General features: G+C 37.3%; 1 protein-coding gene across 2 annotated transcripts in view; it reads right to left on the bottom strand.

The window, feature by feature from the left end:
- Nucleotides 1–1,593: 1,593 nt before the first annotated feature.
- Nucleotides 1,594–23,857, bottom strand: part of lrrtm4l1 (leucine rich repeat transmembrane neuronal 4 like 1) — a 56,250-nt gene continuing 33,986 nt past the window's right edge. For both annotated transcript variants that reach the window (XR_005613582.1, XM_039614306.1), the window contains exon 3: nucleotides 1,594–3,363. Coding sequence is in view for 1 of the 2 variants with exons in the window: in XM_039614306.1 (XP_039470240.1) it covers nucleotides 3,298–3,363 (66 nt within the window). In the remaining variant the exon portion in view is untranslated. The remainder of the gene's footprint in view (nucleotides 3,364–23,857) is intronic.

The raw sequence follows: 23,857 nt of genomic DNA, 5'->3' as shown, positions 1-23,857 counted from the left end.
GTATTTTCCTCATAGTTTAACATCTTCTTCCTGGGGCCTTTCTGTGCAAGTGTTATAGACTGCCAACTGTTTGGACTCGGGTCAACAGGGAGCCCAAATCACATGAATTATGCATGGTGTCTGCTCTCAGGCATACAGCCCTGTCTGTGCTGCCACTGCACATGCAGCGCCGGAGACGGAGACTGAGTTACAGAGATCATAGAGAACAGTGGCGAATAAAACAGATAGACAGGGGGAAAAAAAGAGAAGGAAGGGAACAGAGAAATATAGAAAATATGACCAAACACAGAAATGTATAATACACAATAGAGAAGAAGAGGCCATTCAAAGTAATGGTTCTCTAAAATTAAATAATCCTAGTCTAGAGTTTCTAAAAATACAAATGGAAAGGACGTTAAATTGCAACCTTTTTTTGATTCTGGTAAATGTTTAAATGTTTTCAGACATCATTGTGGAAGTCTATAATTGCAAACAAAGCCGACCGTTGCCGAGTCTCAGATTTTGCATTTTCTATAACTATTTTCTATAACTGCAAATTGAATATCTTTTTTTTGTGCTCCTGAACTTCACAACACATTTGCTGGAAGGGTTCCTCTATCGTGCCATTTTCTTTTTTGGACTAGATCATTCTATTAATTAATCAAACACACAACTGGGGCATTGATCGATACAAATATTAACCGTTGGATGCAGGCCGACCCCCGTCTCTCTGCGTGTTTCCTGTCTGTCTCTACTGTGCGCTGTCAATAAATAGCTGATTAATGAACCACTCACACTTCCATTCACTCCCACTGTATTTGGAAATTTCACAACTTTGACACATGAGCTGCTGACTTCATCAGCTCTGTGAAGCTACTGCACTCGAATGGAACAGCCCAGAAATGAAACCTACATTATTGAAGTATATGGTGTTAATCTTTTTGTTTTACCCATTTCAAACAGAACTTATTTGCAACGAGTTTTATAATCCGTATAGCTAGATAGTATCAGGAATAAATCTCCTTTGATAAATTTGAGTCCACTGACGCTTTGAGGCAGATGGAGGGGAAGCAAGGATTAAGAGTGAGACTGAGATGCATAGGATTGGCCTTGTATGTCATAATAATGTAAAGAAACTAAAAACAACTCAAGTATGGGCACCCAACAAGGAGGAAGAAAGTGTGAGCGAGGGGGAGTTGCAGGGGGATAAAGGTAGAGAAGAGTATGTGAAAATACCACAGGGACTGCCGGACAGATTGGCCATCTGGACCTCTGAGCTGACAGCCTGACATGTTCCAAGCGCAGCAAACGTGGAGCAAATTCACTAAGCAGGGCCCCCCTCTTGAGATACGCAGCACATTACACAGGAAGCATAATTAGAGGCATGGTGAGGCCGGCAGCATCACCTTGAACAGAATGGTCAAACAGAGATCAATGTTCTGCTCTCTAAATTAATGAGGCTAATGTTGGTGTGACAGCATCGACACTCAGGATCTGTGGGGAATCAGACAGATTTCACCATGTGTGAATGGAGACATGAAACAAGTACAAGCTTATTAAATTCCAGTGCATGCCAAAGAAAATGCCTCAAACACATAGCTACAACCCAAGAAAAATGATTAATGAATATTTTAATTGAACCAATTCATATTGCTCACCAATAAAGTCATTATTTTCTTTATAAAACATACTGTCGAAAGTGAATAAAGAATACAGCTGCTTACTAAATATCAACAAATTCAAGGGAGGAGGGACAGAAATTTACAATAGAAAATTATCATTTTCCGCCGTAGAAAGGTTATGTCGAAAGGTCCAAAACAAACAATCCAAAACTCGGTGTGTCAAACTCAAAACGAATGAAACACAAGCACACGCAGGAACTACACACAGCAACATCTGCAATCTCCTTTGAGGAGAGAGGCGGGCTGATTATCTTAAGGAAAGTGAAGCATGTATTAAACAAAAGTCATACAATGTAAAGCAGTGCTCAGAGTTATCTTCCTTATGAAGACTGTAATTGTAAGATTTTTTTTTTTTTTTTTTCACAAAGACATACACATTATACACATGAGAAAAGCCGATTCAGTAATGGAGCACTGCTGTACGTCAGGGGTGTTGAGGCTAGTTTAAGATCTTTTGGGGGGAGGGGGGGTTATTTCATTTAGAAGAACCATTCCTGGATCTGTTAGGGCCCTTGTTTGGGAGAGCCAAAAGCCAAGAAGTATCCATTTGGCTCTTTGGTATTTGTCATTGAAAACGGCAGAAACACATATATATATTTATATATATAAAGTACAACGTTAACGACATTATAATTTCAGAAAATCACATTTTATCCTTGATAGGACCTTTTTTTTTCTTTTATCCCCTCATTTGCTTTTGATTGCCCTTGCTGTCCTCCAAATCGTACAAGACAGTCGAAGTTTGATTGCAATTAATGACAACTTAAAAAAATAATTTAAAAAAAGCAAATAAACAAACATCTTCACCAAATGTTACTGGCTGGGGGATAGTTTGCTTTCTTCAGGCAATTTTCCACAAGCTTCAAATGGAGATTCCAGCTGCTTACTTAATTTCCACCGACAGAAGACGACAGACTTCCTCTTTACTGACAGGTGCTTAAAAACTCAGTGACTCGTTCCATAAATTTTCTGCTCCAGTGAGGCACATTTACATCATAGCCTTTGAATAGTCTTTCTTAAAAAAAAAAAAGTAAAAAAGTGAAAAATGACAGAATGATGCTTCATATGGAAACAAAATATGCAAGCCCATTTTAAATTATACACAGATTAGTTAACAGAGCAATCACCGTTACTTGTTCAGTGCATTTTCATTGACGACTCATTGCTCGGTTTACACTTTTTAAAGCCTCTTGAATTTGTACAGTGCCTCGTTGTCCTCATGGAGACAATAAGCTGTTAATATCTATACAATAAGCTCGGGTGTTGTTCATAATCATCCAGTTAGTTCTCATGAGTTTTCATCAAAAGGTCTACTGTACAACATACAGTAAGATTGTATGTTCACAATCATCAGCGTCAGTATCTGTGTAGTGATGAAGCGATGTGATGGAACGCAGCAAAGCCAATGACCAAAGACCACAGGCCAAAAAAAGACATTAGAAAATTTTAAGAAAAAAAAAAGACAGTAGTATCTCCTTGTGTTGGTCCGTGGTTGCCTTTGTTAGCGTGGAATGCCATTTTAAGGTGTCCTTAAATGTGAACTATGGGAGTAGGATCCTGGTGGGTTCTCTGCATATGTCTATCTCCTTGCGTCTCTGTGGTTTGCTGCATCATCCGAAAGCAGTCCTTTTGAGGGTTAATGGATGGTAGGCAAATCTCCCAACCAGGCACCGGGTAGGGGGCGTGGACATGTATACTCATTCTGCAAGAACAGAAAAAAAATACAATGAAGACCATTTAACAGTTGGCCTGCACCAGTTACAGAGGTGGTGGTTACAATGTAAAGTTAATTACAGTGCCCAGTGATTTGATAACAGTACAATGGGGCTGTGACAGTGCCAGCAAAGCAAATTAGGGTAAGCAATTAAGCAGATGATGAAATCCCATAAGCTTAGATAACTTAGAAGGCTGAGGTGGAGTGACTTCCCAAATGTCTCACAAAGATTAAAAGAAGGCTCAGCACACAAGTATTCTTTTTGAAAATGTTAATTAAAGCTGAAATTAAAATATTAAATTTTTCACTTTAGTTGGTAACTGTTTACTACTCTTTGATGATTAACATACAACTGGATTAATTATTATGACAATTTTAATGAATTATTATGGTTATTGAAAGAGAGGCATTTTCCCCCATTTTTTTTCCAGACTCTTGTTTTTAGAACAACGTGTTCCTGAAAAAAATATATAGAGTAACTTGCATTATACAAATCCATCCATCCATCCATCCATCCATCCATCCATCCATCCATCCATCCATCCATCCATCCATCCATCCATCCATCCATCCATCAACTTAACCTACTTTCATCTGTGTGTTTGGACTGTGGGAGGAAGTAGCTGGAGAGAAGATGTAAATGCCACATGGAGAGACCCCAGACATGATTGAAACCCAGGACTATCTTATTGTGGGGCAACAGTGCTAACCACTACACCTCCATGCTCTGAGTATCTTGATGCATGCTCAATCATCCGGGTAAGAAAATCACAAAAGGGTTATTCCTGATCCTCTGGACAGTGTTTTCAGTGGGAGAAATGTACTAACGAACATTGCCATTGTTCGTTAGTCGTGCTAGTTTTAGTCATTATGTAAATGTGTTTATAAGGTTGGAGAAACCTGCAGTCAGCTGAGAGTGAATAAGTCACTTGGATGAGTGAAAAAGCTGAACAAGCTACGTCCAGATGAACAGAGTCAACTTTTTGGTCATGCTCTCAGCAGCTGTCTTTCTATCCATGTTAAGTCTCTGATGGACCTGGCGACCTGTGCAGAGTACACCCCGGCGGATAAGTGCACGGTCACACCTAAATACAAGGATAATAAAAGGCTCATTTCTATCACACAGCACATTGGATACACTAGAAAAAGTAAAAAAAGTAAATTAGAAATCATCACAGGTGAATAATTTGGAACGTTTTAAATGTCAGTGCTTTCCCACAGGTCAAGTCAACCTTGTTGAGATGTTGCAAATAAGTAAGAGGTTTTTTTTGACATTTTACTCTAACCTGTTATGAACTGATCTCCACACTGAAAAAAGGCAAAGCCTCTTTATCCAATTTTGCCTCTGAGCATTTTTTTTTCAGACCCTTTACAACTTAACCTTTAAAACAGCCTATTTGTGACTTGGCTACAGGTAAATCCACATTGCATTAATAAGAAAAAATGCTCAGAGTTTTGACAGGCTAAGCAATTTCTAAAGCTTTCTGAATCTGCTCAAAATTATCCCAGCTCAACTTTTTGCTGCTCAAGCTGAGATTGTTGTCAGTGTGAAGCAGATCTCTGTAACAAAGGGCTCAGTCGAGTATGCCCCGAGCAGAACTTTGATTTAAACGTTATCAAACAGGCTGACAAGTCTTCACTCCACTCTTTATCTACCTCTCAGGTGGATGTGAAAGAAGTGGAGACAGCTGCACAAATTGTCATACCTTAGACAATTTCAACACAGCACAAAAACAGAAACAACTTGCAGCAAAACCTCAGACTGTGCATCTCTGAATACATGTGTAGCAATAAAGTGCACAACTCTCTGCAGGCACACACCTAAACGGAAGAAAACAATCCTATCAGGTACTGTGCCATCAGATCATCCACTCAGTAATTTCTGCCGTTAATCAGTATTGCAGACTTAATTTAACACATTGCAAATGGTATGCAGAACATGCGTGCCATTTGTTCATCTTGTAAAACATAATCAAATCCTGGCAAGGTGTACAAGTTACTTTATACAGATTTCTAAAAAAAAAAATACAATTATATATGCATAAACAAGCACTGAATTTCAGCCATCAGTAAGCAAGATATATGAAAAGAAGGTCTTGAATAGGTCTTCATAAATATGCATGTAACAGATGTGCCTGCAATCCTGGTAGATTAAAAAAATGCACTCAGTTGATGTCCTCCCATGCATCCAATTGGCACATATCATTTTTAAGTTGCTTTAGCTTTGCCTATAGTTGCTGCTGTGGCTACAAGCCACTTTGACACTTACAGTAACTCTATCCAAAGTCTGTTGTTGCAGATGCCTTCTCTGTTCTGTACCTGGGGCTGTTATTGCTGCTGTTGCTGCTCTCCTGCTCTGTGCATTGATGGGCAAAGAGGTCCCATAACAGCACATTACAACCAAATATAAATTGATGCAGAACTGTAGTGGTCCTGATTACAGTTTGCATAGTCTGTACTTTGCATTCCAGAAACAACTTGGAACATTACAGAATGTGGTCAGAATGGCTGTAATTTTAATCTGTATTCAAGAGCTATTCTTCACATAGCTCCCTGAGTGATGGCAGAAGTGAGGACTGATGATGAAAGCCCACAATTTCCACATGTTAACTAATCCGCTTTATGTTGTTGTCTTGCATTTGTGCAAGACAACAACATAGTTTTGTTATTGGCATTATGCAAAATGTCCTCTTTTTAGCACAGTGCAAACTTTCCTTCACGACTACTGACATCTGAGCTGAGCTATTGCAAAACTCATTATGGTTCTTCAAGACGATTTTCTTGAATTGCTTGGGCAAATGAGTGCTATTGTAATAAACACTTAAGCTCATACCTCTTCAAACACTTCCAGTGCAAACAGCTATTAGATGGTCAGTGGCTTCTAAAGCTATACGTTTTATATCTTCACATGCTGGATGTCTAAGAATATCTTTGTTTCCAGACTCCATCATTCAAATCACTTCTACTGGTGAAAAAATAAAAGATCATTAACTTCCTTCACAGCAACAGTGAAGGTTGCCGTTACACAGCAATGAAGAGGTTTCGTCACCAGTCATCAGAAAAATGGAGTTCACTTAAGCAGTTAAGTATTTTCTTGTTGTAGAAAAATGACATTTTTTTCTCCTATTGCTTTCCCACCATTGTTTAGCAGGACAGCAGGAGAGCAATGCTGACTTTTTTTTTAAACCAGAGCAAAATGTATTTGCAGGGGCATTTGACTTCTTCACCTGCTTGTTAAAACCTCTGCAGGAACTACTGGTATATTCAATAAAGCAACACATACGTTGGTGTGCTTTCTTTTTTCTAGTAGCTTCCTCAGAGTTTAAAAAAGGTGGGAAAAAGCTCAATAAATTCTATATTCAGGGGTCCCTGCCTCCCACCACTGAAAAATGGCAATATGTGGTAGAAGTGTAGCTGCTGTTTACTTACAACTGAAAATCACAGAGAACCTATTTCACTGTGCCACACACACACACACACACACACACACACACACACACACACACACACACACACACACACACACACACACACACACACACACACACACACACACACACAAAATCTCCCCCACATTGCAGCACTTTCCAGGCATCTGAACTGACAAACTTAATGTCCACAGAAAAGCCAGTAGGCGATAAGATCCAAAATCCAAAAATTTGAGGAAGATTTTTTTTATCCAAATGACACGTCTACTTTGTCATTTTAGATCTCTTGCCAACCCATAACCATCCACCCTCTTGGACGCTTGTGCAGTCCTGCTAGTTGTTCAGAAAAGAAGACATAAGAAGCTGGCGTTGATCCTGGTGGTTTCAAAATGGACAGTTTCCCCTGAATACACAGAGAGAGATGGCTTGGCTTTTGTAGCACCAACCTCATCAGTCCCCCTATACAGATTTACTGGGGACAGAAGTGATGTGTGGGGTTCAGCATGGGATGGCAGCCTCTCAAGGAGTACCATTCTGAATAGGCCTGGCACAGAAATCTAGGGCTGTCTGCTGTAGTGGCATGCATTACTTTGAAACACAAAGCATGTCCCCAAAAGTAGTACTGTATGAAGGCTCATGATTTATTCATAGTGAATCAAGTCCCACATTTCAGCTCACGTACTAAACAGTTGTGGATGATATTGTTGATAAGTATCCCCAGTACTCTAATCTTTTACTGTCACTCTCGATAACAGTGAAATTAATTTTCAGATGAAGCCTGCTTGTACAAGAGTACTTCATAATCAATGTAAGTGTGACTTAATAATTTCTTGAAAAATTATGGATACAACCAGAGCCCATAAGTGTGAGCCCTTTGCTTGTATGCTTTCTTTTTTTGAGTAAAATAAGTATTGCACTACTCTAACACAGCTATGAATAAATTCAAGATAGCAAGAAGGTTTCTGGGTTTCAATCTGCTGGCTGGGGCTTTCTGGTGTGGAGTTTGTATGCTCCCCCTAAGCCTGGATGGGTTCTCTCTGGATATTCTGATTTCCAACCACAGTCTAAAGATATGCAAGGTTAAGTGGTGATTCTCAATTGGTCATAGGTGTGAATGTGGTTGTCTCTATGTATTAGCCCTGTGATGGACTAGCAACCTGTCCACATTACTCTGTCTCTCAACCAATGACACCTGGGATAGGCGCCAGGCCCACTGCATGCCTAAATTGCATAAGTTGTTAAGAGTTTCTATGGCCTTCTGTATTTAATTAGTAGTAAGAAATTAGTTGTTCCCAAAATGACTAAGTTGTTAAAGTGTGTACAGAAGTATTTATTCAACGTTTGATAAACCGTTCTTATGTATCTCTATGTATTTATTTTTGTGTTTTGTACTTTGTGATCTTGGCACAAAAATCAAATCCATGGTGAAAGTCATGTTTAATTTCATTTGACGTTGTAACTACAAGATTTGAAAATAATGGTTAATTATATTTGAGCCTGCTGGTTTTGACTTATCAGTTATATTTAATTTCAGTATATAATTTTAACAGTCTCATCGTGTGGATGAATATTAGATTCAGATAGAATGCGATGCTAAAATCTTGACACTAATTTAACAGACTGAAAAGACTTCAAAAACAGCACAAAGGGGATGCTATAATAAAGCGCAGAACGTTTCTGTAGTTTTTAGGCTACAAATACATCTAATCTAGTTCTAAAATCATAATTTGACAACCACTAGGCCTACAGTTTTAATAGTATTTGAACCTTTAATCAAGTTTTTTGAAGGCAATATGGGTTTCCAAGGATTGTTTTATGATTTTCATCATGAACTGACAGGTGTTTTAATCCAACCTTTGAGCAAGCTTTCTACACGCTGTGAAGTGGTTTCATATTAGGCTTGCTTCTGTCTTTCGTCTCCGTTCACTGACATGCGATTGCTTTTTTCAGCATTTGGACCTCAGTGTCAGAAGAAAGCCAGTACAATAATTTCATTTTAGAGACCAAGCGAATCCAAAGTTTCCGGTCTAGTTCCAAAATCTCTCTCTCTTAACTTTCACACCAACCCACTGCATAACCCCCATCTCTGTGGGTTTGTGACTGCCGATTTCAGAATTCCTATATCATCTCTTGCACACACACACACACACACACACACACACACACACACACACACACACACACACACACACACACACACACACACACACACACACACACACACACACACACACACACTTGCATCCCCCACACACCTGTAAAGCCTATATTCTTGATCACTAGTTGGGACTTATAATTGACACTTTATGTTGTGAGGGAATGTACTGGCTGTGAGTGCTGTGAGAGTGAGTTGTGTTGGCTGCATGGTTGCTGGTGTGTGTAATAAATTCTATTTTATCACTCATTCTTGCAGAATATTATCTGAAACCATGCTCTGTAAACAAAGTGCTGCCAAATGACTTCATTATTTGGCTATTTGATTTGTGTTAGAATCATAGTTGCAAAATCAGATGGGTGCAGGATGAAAAGAGAATGGGTTTCCATTAAAGTTAAAGTTTAATTTTGAAAAAAATTCCAGATAATCAACAAAAGAAAATGTGACTTAAAATGCATTTCTATGAAAATATCAGTCCTCTGTAATATGCTATTTATATTCTCTCTTTATATAAGCTCTGTGGAGGGCAGATGTCAGTTTCTATTTCAAGGGTTTATACAAAAGTATTCTATTAACTGTTTTGGAATTAAAATCTGCTCAAACATAGTCAGACAATGACAAGCAGTTTCACAACCACTTATATTGCCACCTATTATCCTGGGACAAATTAAGCGGATAAATGATCCTGAGTTGATTCCAAGCGTTTGGAATCAGAAGCTGCCAATTTGCATTTGGTAGCTGTTCACTGGAACTCTCTGTGAGGTCCAAAGAAGAGATGTATAGTGATGAAGTACAAGCGAAGGAGGACATCTTTAGACCAAAAGACAAAGAGATATAAAAACTGTAGGAGTAGATAAACAATCTTGTGCAAAGAAGGGAAAAATACTAGCCAGCTGATTAACACCCAAAGGCCTGAAAGATCATTAAAGAAAACTAAAGTGAATGATCACAGAATCCTTTGGCAAAGTCGCTGTCAAAATCTGCAATTGATAGATGCTCTCATGTATGGAGTACAGAGAATTTACAATAAGGTACAAACTATTGGTTACATTCAGGATTTGGGAAGGCCATATTGCACGTTGACAGAAAGCATGTAAAAGAGTCCACCCAGGATTGGAACAGCTCATGAACTGAATCTTACCACATCATCTACTAATAGAAGTTAGAAGAATGAATTTTCTAAAGGGTATATTCTCTGCTCAGATTCAGCCAAATGCTGCAGTACTGCCAGGACAGTACAAATGGATGATGACCCAAAGCATATTGCGAAAGCAGCCCAAGAGTTTCTCAAAACAAAGAAATGGGATTTTCTTCAATGGCAAAGTCAGTTACCTGATCTTAACCCAACAGAGCATGCTTTTTAGTTACTGAAGACAAATCTGAAGGCAGTGAGACCCACAAACAAGCAGCAACTGAGGGCGGCTACAGTAAAAGCCTACCAGAGCATTTGAAGGGAGAAAATACACCAATTTTGCAGTGACTTCAACAAGTTATTGCCTGCAAAGGTTTTTCCAAGTGAAAAAGAATGGAACAAAAACCTATATATTTCAAATTAGGTAAATTTGGATAATTGGATAATGTGAAAATGTGGGACTATGTACATAAATGGAAATAATTCCTAAACAGTTAACGCAGTACTTTTGTTAAAGCACTTTAATTGATCCTAAAGTTCTGCATTTAAATCATGCCTTGATTGCTTAACACAGAATTTGGCTGTGTTGGCATACATAGGAAAAATTACAAAAACTGTCAATGTTTATTAAGCTAGTTTACATATTAGCCTACATGTATAAAAATGACCTGAAAGAGCCAAAGAAAAAAAAAAAAAAACCCAGACAAAATATATTCTATCCACTTATGTTCCCTAATTAAGGTGGACTTAGTCATTCCATCTTTTTCTCTGCCTCGTTCTCTTCTCATGCATCTGAGGTCTGAAGCAGCTAGAGCTGCACCTAGGCCTACGGCACACAGCTGTTCTGATTTTGACACACAGTGCATACTGTGTGTCAAAATCAGAACAGGGGGTGGATAGCGCTCAGTTAACCTCCCCACAGCCCTGTCTCTAACAACCTTTCTGGTTGGAAATCCAGCTTTGCAGTGTCGCTCAGAAGACACACAGCCGCTGCTGGTGCTGCCTTTTTCTTTTTCACAATGGAATGTCTAATACTTTAAAAATATTCATTTATGCAATCAAATTTAGAATAACATGACAGACTGCACTGTGCTTCTATTAGCCAAAGCCTGTCCAATCAGGGAACTAATAACCTCTCTGTTTTTTTATTTACAGTCTATAATCATGTAGCCATTGATACGGTTGACAATATTGTCCAATATTGTCGCCCTTAAAGGGCTTTTTCTGTTAGGGTAAGGAAGTTTTCCTTTAACTCTTCTCTGACCTTTGGGGTTCTGCAAGGCTGAATCCGAGTGCAGTTATTCTCTTTTTACATCCTTGCTTTAGCCAGCATCTCAATCTTTTTTTCTGTCATTTCTTATCATTTTTATGCAAAAGACATTTAGCTGCATATGTCTTAAGCCTCCCCAGCTGGATATGCTGTCCAACCTAGTTCTCTTTTTATCCCAGATAACTGACTGGCTCTCCAACAATGACCTTGTGTTAAATTCCAATAAGACTGGGGTCATGATTATGGCTCCTCTTGAAATGCTTTTAAGAATGAGTGCAGTGATTTCTTCCTTTTGTTCATCTGCGAACTCCAGTGTTCGCAATCTCAGAGAAATATTTGACCACATTCCTCTCTTTCTCTGACTTAGGGGGCATTAATTTGGGAGCTATAGTCTGTTCCCCTGAATTGGAGAAAATTGTTTATGCATTTGTGTCATTGCATCTAGATTACTGTAATACCCTATTTACCATATTAGATAAATCATCTCCTTCCCAACTCTAAGCGATCGAAATGTTACAGCCACACTCGTTACATGTTCTAGCAAACAAGCTGACATTACCCTAATTTTATACTCTGTACATTGGCTTCCAGTTATTTTGAGAATTAATTTTAAAATTCTCATACTTTCATACAGAGCATTAAATCGACTAGCTCCAGACTATTTATCTAATCCTAACCCTAACCCACTTCTTGTTAAACACACTGCTGTTTGCAGTCTTCGTTTGCAGGCTCAAAATTTATTAGCTGTTCCTTGTATGAGATTTAAGACTAGAGGGAACAGACTGCTGCATCTAGACTTTGGAATAGTCTATGACTCCAACTACGTTTGACTCTGTGGACTCAGTTCAAAACTTCTCCCTTTAACCAGGCCTTCTTTTTTAAATCCTTTTTTTAAAAATATGGTTTTGTATTTCTATTAAGTGTGATTCTATTACCGTTCATATTTTATTGTGATTATTCCTAGCATTTGCTTATTTTATTGTAAGGCGCTTTATGTCTTTGAAAAATATTCTATAAATAAACTGTACTGAGGTACTTATAAATAAGTAAGTAAATAAATAGTGTGTTTGTGTGTGGATAAAGCATGCCAGAAAAAGAATTTAAATCCATGTATTTGTACTGAAAAACAAACAAAGACAAGTACAAGTAATTTTAATGAAACTCTGAAAACAGCGTGGCAAACTCACACAACTCTTTCTCTGCTTGTATATAATTGCACAGAAAAAAAAAACTACTAAAAAACACCATCATTAAAAGCTTCATAATTATAAATGTTTCTCTTATGCTACGTAGGCATACCACTGAACAAATGAGCACTTTTAAGACTAAGTCCTGGTCTTTTCAAGAACACAGGTTACATGTCCAGAGCTGAACCTACTTTCATCCACCCCCCACTAAAGCCGTTATGTTTTTAATTAGGATACTAATTAGCATCGTGCAAACATGATGTAATTAGTTTGCTCTCAGTTAGGACAGCTGGAAGTAACACAGACATATGCCTGCCACACTCAAAAGGATCACAAGCTTCTTACTCCACTCAGTGCACCAATTACCCTGTTCTAATTCTCCGCCCTGTTTGTGTGAAGTTGCATGTTCCCTTCTTTCGCTAAAGTCCCTCAAAGGCAGGCAGACAATATGAACTTGACAGAATGTGCCAATTGTGAAATATAAAGTTAATGAGACAAAGGATATATAGTTTAATTTTAAGTTATCAACATACTAAGTTTATGTATGAAAATAGCCACTCTTGTGTGTTCATGTACGTGAATGGAACACCTCTAACCATCAACAAGGCAGGAAAATTAAAGCACCACAACCAGGCATATTTTTACTCAAAGAAAAACAAAGAACAAAACACAATAACAATTAAACAAGGGAGCTCTTTCTGGGGAGCTAATGCCCATATAAGCTCCTGATCTCTCCAACATGAATACTTACAAAAAGCCCTGAGTCTGACTTTCTTTCTGGAACACAAACAAATACTCAATCCTCTTATTCTTTAAGAACCAATCGTATTTCTTGGTTAATAATTTGCAATACTAATTCTGCATGAACATGACAATATAAAAGCCACTGTGATCAAAGATATCTGTAGATGGTTTGAAGTAATTAGGATCCTGTCTTTATATAACAGTGTTCAATGGAAATAAAAGGTAAAAGGTAAAATAATAGACTCTCCACTAATGACTTGAAATTCATCCATTAAGAACCTCTAATTTAGTTTTTAGCGAGGTCTATCAAATGTAATTTGTTGCTCACAGTGTTACCTGGAAACTTATTACATAGAAACATGGGGATCTAGGCAACTACACATACTGTCTATAAAGCAAAAACAGAGTTTGTGCAAATGTAAAAAAAAAAAAAAAAACCTAAGCAACTTTGAAGTACATATTTGGAAATGGCCAAAATGTTTCTTGTAATTTCTTTAAGCACTAAGTAGTTCTTGGATAATATTCAAAGAAACTGTCTGCCTTTTGTTCCATTCTGTGTCTAGATGATCCCACACTGCTTCAATAATGTTGAGATCCAGGGAAGAAATTCATGCCTGATAGCATTCCATTCTATATTTATTTTTCTATTTAGGTATGCTTTTATTGTATTGGCAATATGTTTGCAAGCTGAGAAATGAAGCTTCTGCCAATCAGATGCTTTCTAGATGGCACTGTATTGTGGGTCAAAATCTGATCGTATTGTTCTGCGTTCAGTCTTAACAAGATTCACAATACCACTGGCTAAAGTACAGCGCAAACTATCTTTTTTTTTTTTTTTTTAAACATAAGGCTGCAGACATTCACTGTTGTACACCTCATCCATACATGTTTACAGTGATTTGAAATGTATAAATGTAAAATTTGGATTCATGAATCCATAGGAGTTGTTGCCATTGATTGTCAGTCCAGTTCTTCTAGACAGAAAATTAATTCCTTAAGAATGACTTCTTGACAGCTGCCATGATACCATTTCTGATTAGGCTTCAGCAAATTGTAGATGGGCCAACAGATACATCTTTCAGGTCTGATGTCAGTTCTTTATTGCACTTTTTCTATTCCTTAAGGACATGACTTACCGATACTGATCATCTGCTGTAAATAGTTTTTGAAGCCTGCCACCTCTTCTTTTATCCTCCACTTGTCCACAGGACTTGTCCACACCATGGCATGATATGACAAATTTTTTACTACTAGATTTTTGGGAATCAACGTTGTTGGGGCAGAAATACAATTTTATGCCTGTAAAACTGTGTTATCATAGGCATTTTTCATAATTTCAGCTCAAGAAATGGGAACCAATGGCGTGTTTTTGTGACAAACTGCCAGTATAAAAAAATACCTAAAGATAAAATATAAAAACTATTCTTTGCCAGGTTTTCTGTTATTCATAGACACAACAGTGGTTCATCTTTTGAGTTAGGTAACCTTGTTTAGAGTATGTCTGAATGATCCATAAGTCAGTATTTAGTAGCTTAACAAACAAAGAAAAACATGCCTTTGAAAATAGTCAAGCCCAAGGACAGGACTGAGAAAGGGTAAAAAAACAGCCAATATCCAAGGAAAACCTTTGAAAGACCTTTAGAAAGTCAGGAGAACTGTTCTCCTGAAACAAGGTGTGGCTCAACATTTTTGCATAGTACTGCAAAGTAAAGATATCCACTTTGAAGTAGGCCAGTACAACCAGAAGTAAGAGTAAGCTGTTCTTACGTCATGTGAAGCTGAAAAAAACAAACAAACAATATTCTATTTGTACAAATTAAGGGAGGCATTTAATCCATGGTCTAAATGTGGAGCTCAACGATTTCCCTGAGCACATCCGATTCAGTGATTTGTGGCTGGGAGCAAAGTGAGCACATCCCTAATGAAATATCTCAATGTGTATGCATATTTATTTAAGTGTATGCACATGCATGTTTATCTCTGCTTGAATGTTATGATTTATGATAGCTGTGATTCAGGCAGGTGATGGATGACCGCATTAGGAGCAGCAGTTTTTTCCCTTCAGGTCTTTCTCTGTATATATTATGTGGTACGTAATAAATTCGACTTCACATATCTCAAACAATAATACATAAATAAATAAGGCAAGTAATAATGTTTGACCTTGTTAGGTTACATGCATCATCTCAGCAATCATACTCAAAAAGGAATGTTCTGCTAGTGTAATGAAGGACGTGGCCACAGTGTCGTACATTATTTGTGTTATTTCACTGCAGGACTGCAAAACAGAAAATCTTCTCACATCTCAGCATTTGAGTCTTATATCCAAATGTTGGATACCACCAATATTATTTCCTGTGCCTTAGAATGCAACTCACATTAGGGTAACACCAAAGGGCCAGCTTGGCAAGTGTGACGAGGTTAGATTGCAAGATTTGACTAATTTTGAAGTACGTTTCATCACATAAAGCTTCAGTGATTATCTGCTTTGAAATCATGAATATACTTAAACTAGAAGAATGAAGAACAGTGTTGCATCACGAACAACAGGATTTTCAGACGGTCTTTCACTCTATTGCATGCACAGACTCACCTCACTCCCCTTTTCTCTACCTTCCATTGTCAGAACACATACGGTTACTTTCTCTGTCTCCTTGTCACACTTGTTAACGCTCGTCCTTCATCTGTGAATGTAAAGCCTCAGCAGTTTCAACAACACTTCTTCTGCAGCTGTCTGTTAAACCTGCCAAACACTAATGCAAATGGTAACAAATTGAAAACTTAATGAATTGCTTGTCCTTTTATTTTATCATAGAGGCATGTGATAAAATAGAACCCCTTTTCAAATAAATTCAAATTTACTGATTTAGATTTTAATTAAAAATACATTCTTCTCATTCCAGGGTAAATCCAATCTGTTTCTGCTGGACTGATGTGCGCTGATGATACTGCAGCAGCATGTCGGTTCACCATCATTGATCAAATGGCCTAGTTGGGAGTGGCAAGGTACTATGTTACACAGCTAACTACTACTTACTAAATTTCAGCAAAACCTTGGAGCTGGTTATAGAAAGCACAGCTGGATGCTCTTGAAACTGCTTAGTTCAGAACCATAAAACTACCCTACCACAAGATCTACTACTCTCCACTCCACCTCATAGTGCAGAACCAAAACTAATGGGATTACAAAGAATCCTCTACATGACAACAGTGACATATGCCAACTTCTGGCAAACAACTCTGTAGCAACAACTGCACAATGGAGACAAAAACAATAAAAAAAACTAAACATTAGGGTATTTTTGGGTTTTTTTTTTTTATAGCTTTTGTGTATTCTTAACCTTATTAACTGCTCTGTCTTCACTGAGCCCACTGGATTGTTTAGCAGACTTGAATATTTCCTCCATCTTTGAAAAGTGAATTTGTACTGCTTGATTTGAAATTGCAACATATACATACTACATTTGTACATATATTTGTTATTTTTAATTTGATTTTTTTTTGCCTTTATTGGACAGAAAAGTCAAGAGTAGACAGTAAAGTAAGGAGAGAGCAAGAGGGAATGACAAAAGTGAAATGGTCAGCAGAATCAAACCGCAGCATGTGTCATCTCCTCAACCACATGAGCTAAAGCAGCACTCAAAATTATCATTTTTTTAAACATCACACTATATGGTGATAAGCAATTGTTAAAACTTTTCTAAACAATAATGTATGTTAAATAACCTATAGTCTATATCGGTAATGTATAATCAACACACTTACAAAAAATACAATTTCTTATTTACAACAATCAAACCCCATGGCTCTCCAAATTATAGTCAGGTGTATCGTCTTTGCTTCAATTATCCTTGAGATGTGTCAAGAACTTAATTAAAAGTTCCACAGTGGCTAATTAAATTCTTTAGAAAGGTACACAACTGTGCATAAAAGGATGCGTGTCAAGAAAAAAAATAAAATGGCACAGGGGGGGAAGGGTTGAAATAAATTCTAAAGCTGAGTATTCATAGGAGCACCTAGAAACGATGTTCTTCATCAGAGTAAAAACCAAGAGCAGTCACATTCACGCTAATAGAGTTTCAGGAATTCTCTGCAGAGACAAAATAACCTGACACAAGGACGACCATGTCAACAACTCACCATCAATAAATACTTTATCATGAGTATGAGTGCAAGCATTTAAAACAACTCTATGAGCATGAGGAAAACCATTCCTTGATCCATTGAGTCAGAAACTGAAATATTTGGATGAAGCATGTGGCAGCATGATACTATGGGTGTGGATTCCACTGTTAGGTACACAGTGAAAGTGGTCAGTTTAATCTGGCCACTAAATTGAGAAAAGTCTCTTTTTGTCCCTAAGAGGCCCAACTACAACCCAGAGGGAACGTTTGAGACCTGGAGCTGGATGTTTCCAAGCACTTTGACAATATCAGTCAGGAAGAATGGCATAAACTGCCCGATTCCAAGTGTGAAAAGCCTAACGAGACTTATTTAATAAGACTGATGGCAGGAATGGTTGACAAAGGGTCTTCAAGTAAATAAGAAATTTCAGGTTTTGTCTCAATTTCATTTTGAAATTGTGAGCTGTCAAGTGAAGATGTGTAAGGTGTATGAATTTAGTCATTTTAAAATTAAACACTAAAATGTGGGTAAAAAGTAAAATGATTTGGATATGTGAAGGCTTGGCATGATTCCCAACTCTCCCTCCTTACTGCCCTCCTGTGCCACCTTCCTGCATCACTGCCTACTCCACCCTAGCACGTTGCACATATGTGCAATTGTCTCCCCTGTATATTTAAACTGCATTTTCCCCCATACCTCTGTCCAATCATTAGATATATTCTTAGAGTTACAGCAGTTTATTAGTCTTAGCTTCCCCATATATTTGACCCAGTTCTGTCTCATTCTTTTTTACCTTGGTCTACTCTTTTTTTGTGTACTGAACCCATCTTTACCTCAGTAAAATGCTTAAACTCTTACCTGGTCTTGCTGCTGTCACACTAGTCATAAACGAATACTTTATGAAGTGACTAGAAGGTAAGGCTATAATGATATAGGAAAATTCAAGGAAATTGAATTTAGATGTTGTTCCCAATGACCTACATACCTGGAAAATACAGTTTTAAAACTAGCATTACTGGTAGTAAATCTGCGTCATGATGGTGCTATTCTGTTGTATATTTACCTTAAGCGATATCCAAAGATGTTGGGTTGCACTTGTCCCCTTCATATGCATTGCCGCAAACTGATTTTTCCTAACATCTCATGCAATCTCTGTGACAATGTCCTCTGACTGTCCAGCTACAAAAATCCAGAAAAAACCTATCGCAGCAGCTGATGCTCATCCTAGCCCCATCTGTTTACAACAAGGATGTCTAACAGGATATCAGTTGAAGATGAGGTAGGAAAACCATCTATCATCTGTATCAGGGATGTTAGCTTTATAAGTAGAAAGAAATTACCTGAGTTTAATGTTAGCATCAACCTGACTACTCGGTCCTCTTTCGTTAAAATTTACCAGATACTGGATATCGGCCAGGTGTTCTGCATTAATCCAAAACCTAAGCGGAGATGAGTGCAGTTAAACTGGTAGAGTTTCACTCCAAATGAATGTGTCAATGCAGGATTTAATAAGCACAATCAGCCAAACAGCATCGCTAAAAGGCAATCATTTGTTCCCCCTCTCTAGAGAATTCTAAGAAAACATGATACATATTCCCGCCAAAGCCATCAGTCTGCTGCTCTATCAGCTGTCACTGATTCCCACACTAAAAGTCTAAAAACATGTCAAACACAGAGTCTGACAAATAGTTATTAAACAGTCATGAACACACAGTAACAATGTGGGCTGTCTTGCTGCACAAACAAGCATTTATTTCTGTGCAAAAGCATCTACAGCCATCATAAAATCCATATCTCTTCTCAGACTGGCGGAGCTAATAGGGAATTTGGTTAATAATAGTTAATTTGGTCATCTTAAATTGGAGTGAATGTTTAATCTGCCAGTTCATTTGTGGAGACAAGCCTTGTTGTTGCTTCTGTCTTTTCAAATAGACTGTTGAGATCAGGTCTCTGTTGAGGTTGTACAGTATGATACAGGAGTCTTAAGAGTAGTCAACAAACTCTAAACCTACTACCATAGCCACACTGCGAAATTCACTTGAGGCAACTCAGATGCCTTCCAAATGAGGCTACATATTGTAAAAATCTGAACATCTTAAACTTTTGTACAGCAGTGCGGATACAGACAAATGGGTCCACAAGCCCTCGGCAGTACCTACAATGGCTTAATGAAACCAGACACGGATATAATCATTAGGAACACTACAGCAAAATCTCAACTGACAGTTGACACATTTTCTCATAGAATTAATGTTATTAGATCACACAGTTTGGATGTGCACTGGGAGGTACAGTGTTTAAATCAAAATCTCCCCGTTTTTCCCACACGTCTTCTGGGACCCTGCTGGAAATGCAAGGGCTCTTCTTTGGTCATGTTGGCTCCCCGCAGATCCTCTCATCTCAGAAATGGCATTTCCTTAGTTCTTCTCTATAACACTCAGCTTTTACAACCAGGTTTCTGCATTTGTTTGATTAAAAATTAATTCGTCCTTCCCCAATGCCATCTTACTTGTATTTGTCTAGGTCATATCTCGGTAACATGGTTACAATCATGATTATTGATTTCTGCAAGAGTGACACAAAAGGGAGGTCAGTTTTTCATTTTCCTATTTTAGACCTTTATTTATTTATTTATTTTTTACATTGGGAATAAGACTGCAGTGACTCACTTTATGAAATATTATCATGAAATAAAACAATAACTAATATAGGGAGGAGAGAGTCACCCTGAATCAGAGTTCAAGTGTTTTATTATGTGGTCAGAGACAGTTCAATTAATCAACATTTTATAAGCGTGAATAACTCATTAGCAAAGTGACACAAGGGAACCAACAGTCTGCTATGTCAGTTCGTGTAATATGGTGCAAAACTGTGCTGCAGCGAGTCTTCTGAGCCTTTGCTCAGTCTTACAGAATATTTCTAAATCTGAAGATATGAGAAACTGTAATTTGCTTCTGTGTTTCCTTCACAAACTGACTTAATAAATATTTTAATAGGGAATCATGATCTGTAGTCACTGACTAAATGAAATTCAAGTCAGGCCTGTCTGATGCAATACAATACATTTTAATATGATTAAGTATGATAGAGATGTTGTAAACACTTTTATTATTCAATTATTTCATCTGGACAGTAGTTTGGCCAACGGTTACACAAGGGAGGTTTTGGCATCAGTAAGAGGCAAAGATGTAAATTAAAATGGACTCTTTCATAATGTAATGATCATGATAAAAACCTTTTTAGATGATTAATTGTATTGTGTTTAGGCAGTGGTACAGTTTCATTTTATAAGAGGTAAAAAAGAAATAAGTCAACTCAATTTAAGCCTTTCAAACAGCCCATTGTTTATCCATAATACCAAACTGCTATGGTTTATATACTGCATGTGCAGTGTTTACAGTAATTGATTTCTATCATGGTTGGAGGGTTTTCTGTACCACTTACCCAGCGCTATAGTCCAGACTGTACACTTTTCAGTACTATTCAGGCTCTGTGCTTTGGCAAATTAATTTTGACATAAAACAATGAAGTGCACATTCAAGTGTCAAGTCTCTGCTTTAATTTGAGTAGTTTTCAATATAGAAAGAACTGTTTGGGAGCCCTTTTAGCACATAATCCCAAAGTTTAAAGCTTTAAAAAGTAATTGGGCAAATACACGATGTCAAATTATGTTTAAAAATTTGTGAAAAATCTTTTTGATTGTACAGCTGCCTGAAATCTTGAACCTTCATCAGCAGACACTTTCACTGTAGCTACAGTAAGCTTGTTGTGTGATCCCTTTGCCTTTGGTTTATGCTTCTGTAAGTAAATGAAACCAAATTATTGGCTGGCCAGTCAAAGACCTACTTTGACTGGTCAGCCAGATACTGTCAAGCTCTTGGGTTACTATGAACCCATGTTTATAATTAATGGTCTTGTAAATGATGAAAATTATCCATTGAATTTTGATGTTGAATGTTGGCTTAGAACCCTGAATTCCTTGTGTTGATACTGTCCGCAGTATAAACATCAATAAAAGCCAGCGTGCCAGTTCCATTAACAGTCATACATGCCTAAAAGATGACAGAACCATCACTATGTCTAAGTGATCAAGTGGTACAGATTGGTTGGGGTGGTTTATTCCATTTTTATGCCAACCCTTCTTTTTGTTAATGTTTTGATACACTAACATTTAAGAGACTGACAGAAGTCTTAACATGATATGAAAGGAAAGATGTTCATTTCTAATTTTTGGGTGTGTAAAGCAGCAATTTCTAATATGTTCATTTTTGGAATTTTATAGGGAAAAAGAAAAAAAAGTTGGCTAACTTTAGGATTATGTCAGAAGACTTTAAACCATCTCAGGCTATCAGTTATTAACATCCGTATACCAATCAATGCTTTTAAGGCAGATAGGGAAGCTGTTCCATTTCTACACTGTAAAATGTAATTCTAGATGTTTGTTATTTCAACATATTATTCTATATCAGTTTGACGATAGATGACTGAAGTTGTTGTTATAACATAGAATTACAAGTTAAAAACGTCCCAATTACACCAAAAAAAGCTAACTTGAAAACTCATGTCCAGCTAAATCAGCAACTTATGTGAACTTGACAATGTGGGTAAGTTGAGCACAGCAGGATTCAAAACTGCCTCACGTGACTGCTACCGAGGTGCATCATGGGGAATTGGCGGTTAACGACATGCTCACTTTACTTGGACGTTTTCTAATCGTCTTCTTTGGAATATGCTTTCAAGGTGAGTAACATTGGTTATAACTATAAGGAAAGAGAGCTACAAAAGTTGGAACGTGTTTTGAATTTATGGCATGATGTGTGTTTTCTCTTTACCGAAATGTTTGCTTTAGCTAATGTAACTTTAGCCGACAAGGTCCAGCTTGTGTGTCATGACCAAACTTGACCTAATAAACTGACATATGGCCTTTTTTATGGGTTTAATTTGGCACTGACCAAATCACAAGTATTGTGCCGCTAGCTTTAAGGTTGTGCACTCAACCACTGTTGCGATATTAGCAAGCTAACTCAGCTAATTAATAAAGCTTATTTCATATTGTCTCTGTACTTGTAAATTTCTTTCAAGTTCACAGGCTGTTGTATTTTGGTGGAAGTTCATTTTGGCAATATTTCCAATAACTGACTGGGTTCAAAAAGAACTTTTGGCAGGACTCTGATGCTTGTTGTCATCTGTTTACCCCTATGTAATCACTTAAGTTGTTATTAACTGCTGCATGCTAAGCTGCAAGAGTGCACTGAGGACTGAGACAAAATATGGTCTACAAACCAGCATTATATTAGTTTTTATCAGATAGTCCTCCAGTGTGTTTATTTTTGCTTTAATTCTATTGTGCAGTTATTTGTTACCCTGAAATGCTTTATGCTTAACAACAGCTCACTATTTTGACTTATTTTTGAACTCTTGTGATCAGTATGACTAGATAGTGTGAGTTTCCATACTAAAAGAGCTGTAGTGATAAAATAATTGGCATCAGAGACACTGATTTTTGGCATGTTTTTTTTTTTTTTTTTTTTTTTTAATAATTTACCTTTTAATTAAACTGCATTCTCTGTATTGTAACAAAACTAACATTGTTTATATGTCAGAAAATTAGCAAACATGAATAAATGGCGAAAACAATATAATTATAACATATATTTTTATTTTACTTATTTTAGGTCTGTGAAGCCAAACTTGATGCTGGGGATATATTTTTGTCAGTGGAGTCAAATGGTAAGTTACAATTTGTGCATTTTGTCATACTGGAAACACCACAGATTATATTGTAACTTAATAGCTCTGTAGAACAAATGATATAAAGATTGTAGTGTCAGGGTACTTCTTAAGAAGTAATATGGCACTATTGATGATCGCATGCAGGTGGCATAAACTAAATATTCAGATGTGCTACCAACAAATGATTCATTAACAAAAGCAATGGAGCAGACTGTTTAGGTTCTTGTGGTTGTAATAACATCCATAACTGCAAGTTTGTCATTAATTTATTTTCACAGGTCTAGATGATCACATCTGTCTTTGTCATTTAAATGAGGTGGACTTGCAAACTTTGCGCTCTTTTGGGTAAATTGCTGTCCAATACATATACACAGAATGTGCACAGTATTTCAGATCTAAAAAGGGAGTATGTAATGGACTTGCTGGCTTTAATGTAAAAAGCCTGTTGTGTAACTTTAATGAGGCAGTTGGACTAAAACAGTATTGCTCATCAAGGTAAACGTCTGAGGAATAAGGAAATTGTTACTTGTCCTTTTACTCAGTGTTCTTTTAATCGCACATTTACTAAAGTTTTACATCACATAAGTCATTTTGTGATGACTTCGAAGATTTCGAGACAGAGCTTATTGTTCTCTGAACTTCCTTGTTTGCTGAATGGCAGGTAAAGTGCATCTTTTTGTTTGTTTGCTTTTGTGTGTTTGTGTTTTC

Source organism: Oreochromis aureus, linkage group 7, assembly GCF_013358895.1.
Source record: "Oreochromis aureus strain Israel breed Guangdong linkage group 7, ZZ_aureus, whole genome shotgun sequence".
Classification (NCBI taxonomy): Eukaryota; Metazoa; Chordata; class Actinopteri; order Cichliformes; family Cichlidae; genus Oreochromis; species Oreochromis aureus.
The sequence above is the reverse complement of the archived record's forward strand: the minus strand, read 5'-3'. Positions and strand labels throughout refer to the sequence as shown.